The 12706-nt window shown below is 43.5% G+C and overlaps 1 protein-coding gene across 1 annotated transcript in view; it reads left to right on the top strand.

The window, feature by feature from the left end:
• The window catches only part of SYNRG (synergin gamma), a 94756-nt gene continuing 82050 nt past the window's right edge, over positions 1 to 12706 (top strand). Inside the window, exon 1 of the mRNA XM_087717135.1 lies at positions 1 to 163. Within this exon, the coding sequence (XP_087573261.1) occupies positions 15 to 163 (149 nt within the window). The 5' untranslated portion in view covers positions 1 to 14. The remainder of the gene's footprint in view (positions 164 to 12706) is intronic.

Raw genomic sequence — 12706 nt, 5'->3', positions numbered from 1 at the left:
GCGGCGGCAGCAAGATGGCGCTGCGGCCGGCGGGGCTGGGGGCCGGAGCCGCCCCCGCCGGGGTGTCCAGTGTTGCGGCCGGGCCGCCGGGGATGCCCAACGCAGCGGCGGGCGGCGCCGGAGCAGCCTCCGCAGCAGCCGCGAGAAGCCCCGGACCCGCCAGGTACGGGCAAAGAGAGGGGGGGGGGAGGGGAGGGTCCCTCAAGAGGGTCGTGAGGGGCTCCATGGTGTCCCATGTGTGTGTGTGGGGCGTGTCTCGTCCGCTTTTGGGATGAGGGGGGGATGTCAAGCAGGCTGAGGATGCGGGGGTCGGCGGTGGGTGGGGGGCTACACCTGGCGAGGCCCCAGATGTGGGTGGGTGGGGGGGCTACACCTGGCGAGGCCCCAGATGTGGGTGGGTGGGGGGGCTACACCTGGCGAGGCCCCAGATGTGGGTGGGTGGGTGGGCTACACCTGGCGAGGCCCCAGATGTGGGTGGGTGGGGGGGCTACACCTGGCGAGGCCCCAGATGTGGGTGGGTGGGGGGGCTACACCTGGCGAGGCCCCAGATGTGGGTGGGTGGGGGGGCTACACCTGGCGAGGCCCCAGATGTGGGTGGGTGGGGGGCTACACCTGGCGAGGCCCCAGATCCGCCCCTCCCTGTTATTCAAAGTGGGGATCCGTGGGGTGGGTGGGTGTCGGTCCACTCGTGGCCTTGCTCGCCCGAGGGGTTGTAGTGGCTCTCCAGGACATGTCAAGAAATCCGCCTGGTTCCTACGAGGATTGGAGTTCCTCTTGCAGGCAAAATTCAGATAGGTCTGATTTTTGATCATAAGTCCACCCAAGTGGGCCAGGGGTCCACATGTCCACAATGCCCACTTCAGTACCGGTAGTGTTCAACTTAAAGGTAAAGGTTCCCCTGGCACATATGTGCCAGTCGTTCCCGACTCTAGGGGGCGGTGCTCATCTCCGTTTCAAAGCCGAAGAGCCAGCGCTGTCCGAAGACGTCTCGGTGGTCATGTGGCCGGCATGACTAAATGCCATAGGCACACGGAACGCAGTTACCTTCCCACCCAAGTGGGCCAGGGGTCCACATGTCCACAGTGCCCACTTCAGTACGGGTAGTGTTCGACTTAAAGGTCAAGGTTCCCCTGGCACATATGTGCCAGTCGTTCCCGACTCTAGGGGGCGGTGCTCATCTCCGTTTCAAAGCCGAAGAGCCAGCGCTGTCCGAAGACGTCTCCGTGGTCATGTGGCCGGCATGACTAAACGCCATAGGCACACGGAACGCAGTTAGCTTCCCACCAAAGGTGGTTCCTATTTTTCTACTTGCATTTTTTACCTGCTTTCGAATGGCTAGGTTGGCAGAAGCCGGGACAAGGAACGGGAGCTCACTCCGTTACGCGGCGCTAGGGATTCGAACCGCCAAACTGCCGACCTTTCTGATCGACAGGCTCAGCGTCTTAGACACTGGGCTACTGTGTCCGTTACGTCTTCAGCTTAGGATCCACAATTGAGCTCAAAGTTTATGTTGCTCAGTGAGGCGTTTGTGAAGTCTTGAGTTCTGCTCCGTTTTACAACCTTCCTTGCCGCACTTGTTAAGTGAATCGCTGCAGCTGATCCGTTAATAATCTGGTTTTCAAGTGAATCATGCTGTCCCATTGACTTTGCTTGTCGGAAGGCTGCAAAAGGAGATAGCAATAGCAGTTAGACTTATATACCGCTTCATAGGGCTTTCAGCCCTCTCTAAGCGGTTTACAGAGTCAGCATATTGCCCCCAACAATCCGGTGACTCCTGGGGTACTGCAACCCGTCATAAATGTGAGGCAGTTGTCAAGCATCCGAATGTAAATCATGTGACTGTAGGGAATGCTGCAGTGGTCGTACATGTGAAAAACGGTCGTAAGTCCTTTTTTTCTGGTGCCCTTTCAACTTAGAAATGAAAAAAATGAACTTTTGTAAGTGGAGGATTACCTGTACTGAGTCTGCATACAGACATATATAGTATGATGCAATTAAAGGAGAATATTTGTACCTCAGGGTTGAAATGAGGGGTCCTTGCAACTTTCTGAGCTTGGCTATTTTCTTGCAGATGTTTCATTAACCAAACTAGGTGACGTCATCAGTGCTGGTCAACTAGTCATCATCAGCTAGCACTGATGATGTTACCTGGTTTGGTAATGAAACGTCTGCAAGAAAAAAACCAAGCTCCAGGACCCTCATAGCTTTTATGAAATGGATTGGCAATATTCCAGTATTTGAGGGACTGCCACAAAGAAAAGTCCAACTTATTTTCTAAAAATTCTCCTTTCCTGTGCATGTTTCCCCCCTCTTTTGAGAGATCTGGCCTAGTTTGGGAACTATGTAAGCAGGGGGTTAGACTAGAAGACCTCCAGGATCCCATCCAGTTCTATTCTGATTGAATGACCCCTCATTTCAACCCATTATTGATATCATGTATGTCTGTATCCAGTTGCACTACTGTACAGTAGTGGGTGTGTGATCACTTGCACACTGGGTGGCTAAAGGACATTAAAAAATGTCTTATAAAAATCCAGCAGGGGTTTCATTGTCATATACTGACTGAGCATTTTTCTGAATGTATTCATGCACAAAATCCATCCCCCTCTCCCCCCCAACCACCACAGAGGAACATGTAGGAGTATTTATACTGCTAACCATTTCAGGTTCTTGGCTAACTAACAACAGCAAAAAGAAAGCCCTTAAAACATGTAACGTCCCACAGACAATTTGCACACACACATGGGTAGGTGGGTATTTATGTGATGTATAAATGCACACATGCATGCACACTAATTGAACATTTTTTTTTGAACGCACTGAAAACTGGTATATATAAAATCCCATTCCTATGAATGTTTATTGGAGGTGGTTATTTGATTTATAGGTGGTCCTTGGTTTACAACCATTTGTTTAGTGATCTTTGGAAATTACAGCACTGGAAAAAGTGCCTTATAACCATTTTTCATACTTAGGACCCTTGCAGTATGCCAAAATTTGAGGACTACCTGTATATGGCTGCCTGTTCCAAATTCATCCCTCTTGCTGGCTAACATGAATTAAAAATGTCATAAAAATATATAGTATAACCTACCTACACCCCCCCCCCACTTTTTCTGAATGTATTGAATCTCCCCGCCCTCTCTCTACATACATACATACATACTACAGTATAGGTTTAGATAAATGCATTCAGAATAGGTAGATATTTGCCCTTTCAGTTATGGATTGGTATATATTAATAAAGACACACATAGAAAGTAGATAACCAATAAAATAACTGAAAAATGTAAATAGTTTTTCTTGACCAAATATATATACACAGAAGTAATAATTGATATTAAAATATGTAAGCAATTTCTTTACATCAATTATATATAAAATTAGAACATTAGAAGGTTGACCTGGTGCCAGCCTTTTGTGGTTTTTAATTTTAATTTTTAATCTGTTTAGGTTTTTTTTTAGTTTAGATGTGATTCGTATGTTGTTTTAACTTTCGATTGAAAGCCACTCAGAGTTTGTTAGAAGATGGGCAATTATAAATGTTTTAAATAAATAAATATAGTGTATATGTGTGTGTATATAAGATATAAGACACAGAGAGACTAAATTAAAATACTTCTCTTCATATTTTATATTGTTAGGGAATAGATTTGATTCTTTCTCTCACTTCTAGTATCATTTTTTAATTGGAAGAGTATATTGTAAATGATGGGAAGCTCTTTATTTTACAGTCTCCACTAAATAGTATCAGGACTGAGCCAAGAGTTTGAAATGGTTATGAAACTTCCAATTTGTTGTTGTTAGTTGCGAAGTCGTGTCCGACTCATCACAACCCCATAGGCAACGTTCCTCCGGGTCTTCCTGTCCTCTACCATCCCCGGAGTCCATTTAAACTCACGCCTACTGCTTCGGTGACTCCATCCAACCACCTTATTCTCTGTCGTCCCTTTCTTCTTTTGCCCTCAATCCTTCCCAGCATGAGGCTCTTCTCCAGTGAATCCTTCTTCCTTCTCATTAGGTGGCCAAAGTATTGAGTTTCCTCTTCAGGATCTGGTCTTCTAAAGAGCAGTCAGGGTTGATCTCCTCTAGGACTGACCGGTTGGATCATCTTGCAGTCCAAGGGACTTCTCCAGCACCATAGTTCAACAGCCTCCATTCTTTGGCGCTCAGCCTTTCTTATGGTCCAAATTTCACAGCCACCCATTGCAATACATTAATTTCCAGTTACTGATGCTTAATTAAATATCTGGTTCAAACAGTAGTTTCTCAGTTAATTTCATATGTGTCATATTAGGGGAGAAATCATTTGTTTACTCCTGTATTTCCTATACTGGACAGATATTTCCTGATTTCCTGATAAATTGATATCAGAACTAGAGTTTAAACTCTCAGTCCAGACGTAATGCTAAATACATTTTAATGTCCTTTAGCCTCATAGATCGCTTTTCAATAATAGAGATTGTTTTATGATGAAAATGGTATATGTTTCTTCCTTCTTTCTCCAACGCATTTTACAAAGGAAGTGAGTAATAATACAGGTAAAGTAACACACACACACACACACACCTTGAGTTGAGTTCAATTTGTGGTGAGTACAGGAACACATACATACATTGTGTTTTTTGTCAACACAAAGGAAGTGGTTTGCCATTACCTGCCTTCAGGATTGTGTGGGTGTGTTTGTTTGTTTATTTCTAGGTCTAGCCCGGTGTTTTTCATATTCTGGCAACTTTAAGAAGTTCGGACTTCAATTCCCAAAATTCCCTAGCCAGCACATTGCCTGAGGAATTCTGAGAATTGGTGAAGTCCACATATCTTGAAGTGGCCGAGTTTGAAAAAACAATGTTTTCAGCCTTTAACTCTGAGGCTAGTTTGATTGAGTGGTGAAGGACCAGGCATACAAGCCAGGAGCCTGTGAGTTCTAGTTCCACCTTAGGTATGAAAGCCAGCTGGGTGACTTTAAGCCAGTCACACACACTCAACCAGTGGTGAAATTCTTTTTTTTTTTACCACCAATTCTGTGGGTGTGGCTTGGTGGTCCTGACAGGGCAAGGATACTGCAAAATCTCCATTCCCACCCCACTTCAGGGGAAGGATATTGGAAAATCTCCATTCCCACCCCACTTTGGGGCCAGCCAGAGGTGGTATTTGCCGGTTCTCCAAACTACTCAAAATTTCTGCTGCCAGTTCTCTAGAACCTGCCAGAACCTGCTGAATTTCACCCCTGCTCTCAACCCAATTCATCACACAGGGTTGTTGAGGAAAGTAGAAGTAGGAGGGAGTAATATTGTGTGCGTTTGTCACCTTGGGTTATATATGAAAACAATAAAGGCAGGACATAAATAAATAAAAAAATCCTGGTGATTTCCCATTCAAGTACTAACCACGCCCAGTGGTCACTCACACTCTACCCCCCCTCAATAATGTACTATTAAGAGATTGAATGATAAAGAACTGTACAGGTAGTGCTCAAATTATGGCTGCACTTGGGACCAAAATTACTGTTACTAAGTCATTGTTAAGTGAACTGTGCCTGATTTCACAACCTTCCCCCCCCCCCCACAATTGTTAAATAAATCACTGCAGCTGTTATTGCAGTGAATCTTGTGGTTGTGAAGTCAATCTAGCTTACCCCCATTGCCTTCCAACAAGTTGGAAGAAAATCTGGTGATCACATGACCCTCCGGGACAGTGCAACTGTCATAAGTACATGCCAGTTTCCAAGCATCTGAATTTTGATCATGTGACCACGAGGAGACTCCAACAGTCATAAGTGTGAAAAATGGTCATAAGTCACTTTTTTCAACGCTGTTATCACTTTGAACGGTCACTAAACAAACGATTGTAAGTCAAGGACTACCTGTATAGGGTTGAGGCAGTGGTGAAATTCAATTTTTCCCCCTACAGTTCTGTGGGCGTGGCTTAGTAATCATGTGACCGGGTGGGTGTGGCTTGGTGATCATGTGACTGGACAGGCATGGCTTGGTGGTTGTGGATGCACAACTGACTGACACACACAATGTAAAAGCAGCTGGACCACATAAAACGTCCCCTGCAACAAGTAGGAACCTCACAGAGTCACGGAGAACTCAAAAACCAACTATCACACTTTACACAAAAATAACACAGAAGCTGCACAACTGACTCATACACAATGTAAAAGCAGCTGGACTTCACACAAAATGGCCCCTGCAACAAGCAGGAATCTCTCAGACAATCAGGCACAGCTGATTGTTGCACAGCTGATTGTCGGAACTTTTTAAAAACTTTTTAAAGCATTTTTTTACTACCCGTTCAGGCGAATAGATAGTAAAAAAAATGCTTTAAAAAAGTTTTTAAAAAGTTCCAACAATTGCGCGGCATAGCTGATCATCAGAACTTCCACCATTGTTGGTATAAGGAGCTCAAGATTTTTAACTGGGGAACAGCCTGTATTGGCGAAAGTAACAGCGAACAGTATTTCAAATAGCTAGGATTACTGATCCATTTTCTCCTTAAAAAACAATACTGTAGTCCTGTCCATCGTTAAAATCTCCTGAATTAATTTTTTGCTTCTGTTCAAAATCCTTTTGAAATTTCAGCCTACTCTACTGACGTGCTAGGATATGAATAAGCTAATAAAAGGTTTTGTGGGCAGATAAGCTTTGGAGCGTTTGATTAATGAATATTCATTACCTTTTACTACAGTGAAATAGATGACAGGCAGAGCCAGGGCTTTTTAAAAGTACCCATTCTTCCTAAAATTGCAGGCGGTTATATCTATAAAGAGTTATCGGTTTTAATTAAGCACAATACTTGCAGATTGGAATCTAATTTTTGTAGGACCTTTAGCATCAGAAAAATAATGGTTTGGCATTATTTTCAGACCTGCAAGCCATCTTTTCTTTTTAGGTTTCAGGCCTGCCACACTTTCTACTGTCTACTTAATAGTGTGGGAAAATGAGAGGGGGGATTATGTGGAGTTGGGTGACGTGTAGCCATAATAATATTCTTCTTAGAAAGTCAAGGTCATCTTTGTCTCTGGATGGGTGGAATCTGTCTTTGTGGTAGTGAAAGATGGGAGCATATGATGAACCTGGGGGTGTTTGGAGCAGGATCTTGAACTTTCAACTGGGTGGGAAAACCTGGAAGCTTTCAGATTCGGGTTTTCCCAGATGTGCCAACTTGGCTCTCTTAATAAATTGGAACTTTGAGGAATTTCTTGCCTCGGATTCTTATTTTATTTTGGATGCTATTTGGAACCCTGACAATTATCTTTTTTTCTTGAACGTTGAACGTAATTAATAAATGTTCTTCCTTTTTCTCCATAAGCTCTTATAAATAAGTCATCCCTTCTTTAGAAAGGCATCTATGTTTAATGGTTTTTCCTTTCTTTCCGTCCCTCATTAAATGGCAATGAGTTAGGCCAGGCTGGGTTGTGTGACGCTACCTTTTGTGGATTACATCTTTCCTTTTCCTTGCCGTTGTCACCATCATCATCGTAGGAGTCTTATTCAGATATCAGTAGGGGGAATTTAACTATAATATGCAGATATGAACTCTAAAATCAGATGTGTTGACCTCTGTTGTAGGCTTGGTATGATTAATCAAGCTTCCCACCTGCCCAGGTAGCTATTAACTTCTGCTCTTTTGTATTCTGAATTAGATCTGCTGTACGGACAGATCAAATTTACCCAACCTGATGCACTCCAGAGATATTTGAGCCTTTGCTCCTAGAATGAACAGCTATTAATTGGAGCACTGTAGGTGTAGATGTGGGGCGAGATCCATGTTTTTCAGCTCAGCAACATGAAAATGTGAAGACTTCAACTCCCAGAATTCCCCAGCCAGCAGTTGAAGTCTCTACATCTTTAAGCGGCTAAACTACAAGTTTAATGACTATTTGGAGTTACAACGGCACTGAAAAAAGTGGCTTATGACCAGTTTTCACATTTACAATTGTTTCAGCATCCACTTGGTCACGTACTGGATTTTTCGGAGTATAAGATGCACCAGAGTATAAGATGCACCAAGATTTTGAAGAGGCAAATAAAAAAAAAAGTTTTTCCACTCTGCAGACCTCCCGAAAACAGCCCGTTTTTTGTCCAAAAAAGGTCATGCACAACCTTTAGGAGGCTCCTGGGGTGGGCAAATAAGCAAAAAATGTCCCATTTTTTGTGAAAACAGGATTGTTTTTTGTAAAAAAAAAAGGGCATGCATAGCCTTTAGGAGGCTTATAGAGTGCTCCTGAGGGTTGGGGGTCAAAAATGGCCTGTTTTTCACTCATTTTCGCCCTCCCCAGCCTTCAGGAGCACTCTATAAGCCCCCTAAAAGCTATGCACATCCATTTTTGCAAAGGGGTGGTGTTTCAGGAAGCAAAACTGCTGTATTCAATGTATAAAATGCACCCAGATTTTCAGCCTAGTTTTTGAGGGGAAAAGGTGTGTCTTATACTCCAAAAAATACGGTAATCAAAATTTGGGCGCCTGGCAACTGGCATGTATTTATGATAGTTGAAGTGTCTTGGGGTCATATGATCACAATATGTAAGCTTCCCAGCTGGCTTCTGCCAAGCAAAATCAAATGGGAGAAGCCAGATTTGCTTAATGACTGCATGATTCACTTAACAGTTGCAGTGATTCGCTTAACAACTGTGGCAGAAAAGATTGTAAAATGAGTGTCACTCATTTAATAAGTCTTGCTTAGCAATTAAGTCAGTTCCTAAATAAACCTAGTTTCCCCTCTATCTCAAATCCCCCTTCCCTATCCCTCAGCTCAAATATGGCAACACTGAAGCGGTCAAAAATGGCTTCGGTCAGGTTAGCTTCAGGGTTGACACTTGAGTCCCTCAGGATCAAACGGCTGGCTGTGGGCAGAATTAACCTGTAATACTGCACTCTAACCACTGCGCCACCAGTTCTGCCATCTTGTTCTCCTGGATTAAAGACCCATCGTTTCCTGGGCTCTATGGGAATTGTAGTCCACTAAAGTTTGAGAGTTCCAAGCTGAGAGAGACTGATCTGGAGAGATTGTTGAATTATTACTACAATAATGGGAGCTCCTTTTCTGGCTATGGTCCAGAACAATTATAGAGCACATCTATCTGCCCTTGGACTAAAAAAAAAAAAAAGAGAGAGAGGCTATTTTCCATATTATATTCTCATCATCTCGTGACAAAGCAATCAGTAAGTAGCCTAGGGTGGATTCAGATGTCTGGTTTCTCCTAACAGTGAATAAACTCGGATCTAGAGAGGAGCCAGTTTATGCCTTTGACTTTCTCGCCTTTCAGTCTTTTTAATTATACTCGACACATTTTTTCCTCCTATCCAATGACAAAAACTAATTAACCAATCTTCCCCCCCCCCCCGCACAATGTATACCCGGTGTTGACTAACATAACTGTTCTGACTCCCTCCTCCGTCCAGTAACGAAAGCTGAGACACGCTTAATGAGAATGTCCTTTAATAACAAGACCAGACTCTCGGTGGCTGAAAGCCAAGTAAACAAACAGATAAGGACCTTGGCAGCAAGGCCGACAAACCTTGACAGCAATTCAGACAAACTCTGGCAGCAATCCAGCCTGCCAAGTTTGTTTCTTTTTAGTCAAAGCGTTGACTTCTGCAAGAAGGGCGTGGCACAAGCAGTCTGTTTTATAGTCTGGAGAGGAGCCTAATGACCATCAGCTGAGCGTAATTACCTCCTGTAATTACGTAGTTCTTCTTGACGCCGAGTAGCTCTTCGACGGCGTGCATCCAGGAACAACTCACTGCTGGCGTCCGGCTCACTCTCCCTTGTCTCCTCCCCACTGATCCAAGGCTCAGGCACCACCTGGTGGCCAACCAGTCTCTCTGTGCCCTGTTTGGAGTCAGAACCCTGTCCAGGGTCCTCCACCTCCTTCAGGGCCAACTCATAGGGCCCCTCGCTGTCGGAGTCTGGTGGCAGCTCCAACAGCTCCTGCTGGGCCACAACACATAACATTATTTCTTTTTTTTCAAAAAAAGAAAAGTTCGAAATGTTTTTGTATAGGTTTTTTCAGTCAATACTTCTCAATGTACAGTATTATTTGTTAATTAAAAAAAATAGAGAACAGAAAACCAATTGTCAAAGAGACACAGCAGATGAGTCTTGTTCCTTGGGGATTTGTGAGGCACTTGTTTTGCTATTACGGAAAGAAACAAATGCCAATGTCAAGGTTTCAGGCAACACCCCCAACCAAATAAGACTCCGAGTGTCAGCCTCTGCTTTGCTGTTGCTTCGGCTGCCATGAAACGGGGAGGGAGGGCATGGTATTTGGGAGGGGTTACTCATTGTGCTGGAGGAAGGTTCTGGAGTTCAGCTGCCTGTCGGACTACGCATGCGTAGGAGATTCCCGCCAGGACTAACGGCACCGACATTCCATCTTCGTGATGCCTTTTGAAGTTATCTCACACCTGACACTTGAGAGAATTATGATTGGACTGTAACTGTGATTCCAAGGGGTGGGGAATGGGCTATTCTATATATCAATCGCTTTCACGCCTAAATAATCAGACTTCGCTTCGCTATGCCTTTAATCATTTATAATTAGTAAAAGTACACTTGATTTCTACACATGGAGTCTCGTGGTCTTCTTTCCTAATTATCTAATGGAGAGGTTCTGACACTGAGGCTTGAGGTTCCTCAAAGTTCCCATTTTATTAGAGGTGTCATATTGGCACATTTGGGAAAACCCAAATCTGAAAGCTTCCAGGTTTTCCCCACTCAAGCGAAAGTTCAATCCCTGCCCAGCACCCACATGTCTGTCGCATAGCCCAATCAGGCACCATCCAAAACTGGAGCTACCTCCCAGTCACACCACTCAAGGTGCAGGGCAGAATGTCCTGGCTCTCTGAGAAAGGAATGTTGTTATGACTACATATCACCCACACTCTGTATAATCTCGCTCCCCATTTTCCCACAATAGAAAATGTGGCAGGCCTGAACTTCAAAAGTTAAAAGATGGCTTCCGGGTCTGACAGGCTGCCCCCACCTCAGCCCCATTTTGTTCACATCTCCTGTATAATTATAAAATACAGGGAATTGGGATAAAACAAATACATTATGATATTAAACCTCTTGGCAAACATTAGTCTAATTTTTAAATCGCAACAGTATAGGAGTGAACTTTGCCTTCATTAATATCTTTTTGGCCTGTTCAGTTCGTTTGTATGCTTAAAAAGTATTGGACTACTTTTTATTTCTTCCAATATTTTTCTGTCTTTAAAGAGCCAGAATTGAGACTGACAGCATTTTCATTGGGCCGTTATTTGCAATTACAACTGATGAACTGAATGTTTTTCCTATCTTCTTTTAAAAGCTGCATGTTGTCATAGAATTTGTTATTATTCATTCAGGCTTTTGTGAAATAAAGTGCTTAGTTATTTCCGGGCCAGCAACCATTCATTTTAAGGAGAGATTTAAAAGGCATTAATTGCCTGGATAGCATTGTAATCCTTCCATTCAGATTAACAGAGTTGGAAGGGACCTTGTAGGTCATCTAGTCCAACCCCTTGCCCAAGCAGGAGACCTTACACCATTTCTGACAAATGGCAGTCCAGTCTCTTCTTGAAAGCTTCCAGTGATGAAGCTCCCACAATTTCCAAAGGCAACTTCTGTTCCATTGGTCAATTGCTCTCACTGTCAGAAAAATTCTCATTTCTAGGTTGAATCTCTCCTTGATCAGTTTCCATCCATTATTCCTTGCCTGGCCTTCGGGTGCTTTGGAAAATAGCTTGACCCCCTCCTCTCTGTGGCAGCCCCTCAGATATTGGAAGACTGCTATCATGTCTCCCCTGGTCCTTTTCTTCACTGGACTAGCCATGCCCAGTTCCTGCAACCATTCATAGTATGTTCTAGTCTCCAATCTCCTAATCGTCAGTGGTTTATTAACCATTAAGCAGACTAAGCATGTCCTTATGGCACCAGGCCCAAAGGGGGCACCACGAAGTTGAGAAAGAAAGAAAGAAAGAAAGAAAGAAAGAAAGAAAGAAAGAAAGAAAGAAAGAAAGAAAGAAAGAAAGAAAGAAAGAAAGAAAGAAAGAAAGAAAGAAAAAACAATGAAGATTTGTACAGTATGTAGAAAGGAGGGGGGCACCAAGATTTGTCAGTACTTAGGGCACCAGTGAGCCTTAATCCACCACTGCTAATCAGAGAATAATTGCTCTTCTCTGCACTTTTTCTAGAGTCTCAACATCTTTTTTTTAGAGTCGTGACCAAAAGTGGATGCAGCATTCTAGATGTGGTCCTATTGGCTTTGGTTCATCTTGCAAAAACCTAGAAAAAGCGTATTAGGAAAACAAATGGGAAAACATGTATGAACGTGCATATGTTTTCCAATATTCCATGTATTTTCCCCCCTTTTAATACTCTGTATATAAAACTATGATAGCTAACCCAATGACTCAGCATTCATTAATATTTGGAACTGATGTTAATGGCCGGTAAATTCTGTAGTTTAACAATGACTTGGATTAGATCGCACACAGTCAGAAATATGGCCCTTGAGATTTAAATGGAAGCAGATGGAATTATTTTACATCAGTGGACTGAGTCACGGACAGGAAGGATTCATAGTGCTCTGTTTGCCTTGTTTAAGCCATCCTGTGTTTTTTTACTGAGCCATAATGACTTGGCAGAATAGAATAACAGAGTTGGAAGGTTCCCTGGAGATCTTCTAGTCTAGCCCCCTGCTTAGGCAGAAAACCCT

This window comes from Thamnophis sirtalis, unplaced genomic scaffold (genome assembly GCF_051295495.1).
Source record: "Thamnophis sirtalis isolate CommonGarterSnake01/CBP01778 unplaced genomic scaffold, rThaSir2_p1.2 scaffold_6, whole genome shotgun sequence".
Taxonomy (NCBI): Eukaryota; Metazoa; Chordata; class Lepidosauria; order Squamata; family Natricidae; genus Thamnophis; species Thamnophis sirtalis.
Note: the sequence above shows the minus strand (reverse complement) of the source record. Positions and strands in the feature narration are given on the sequence as shown.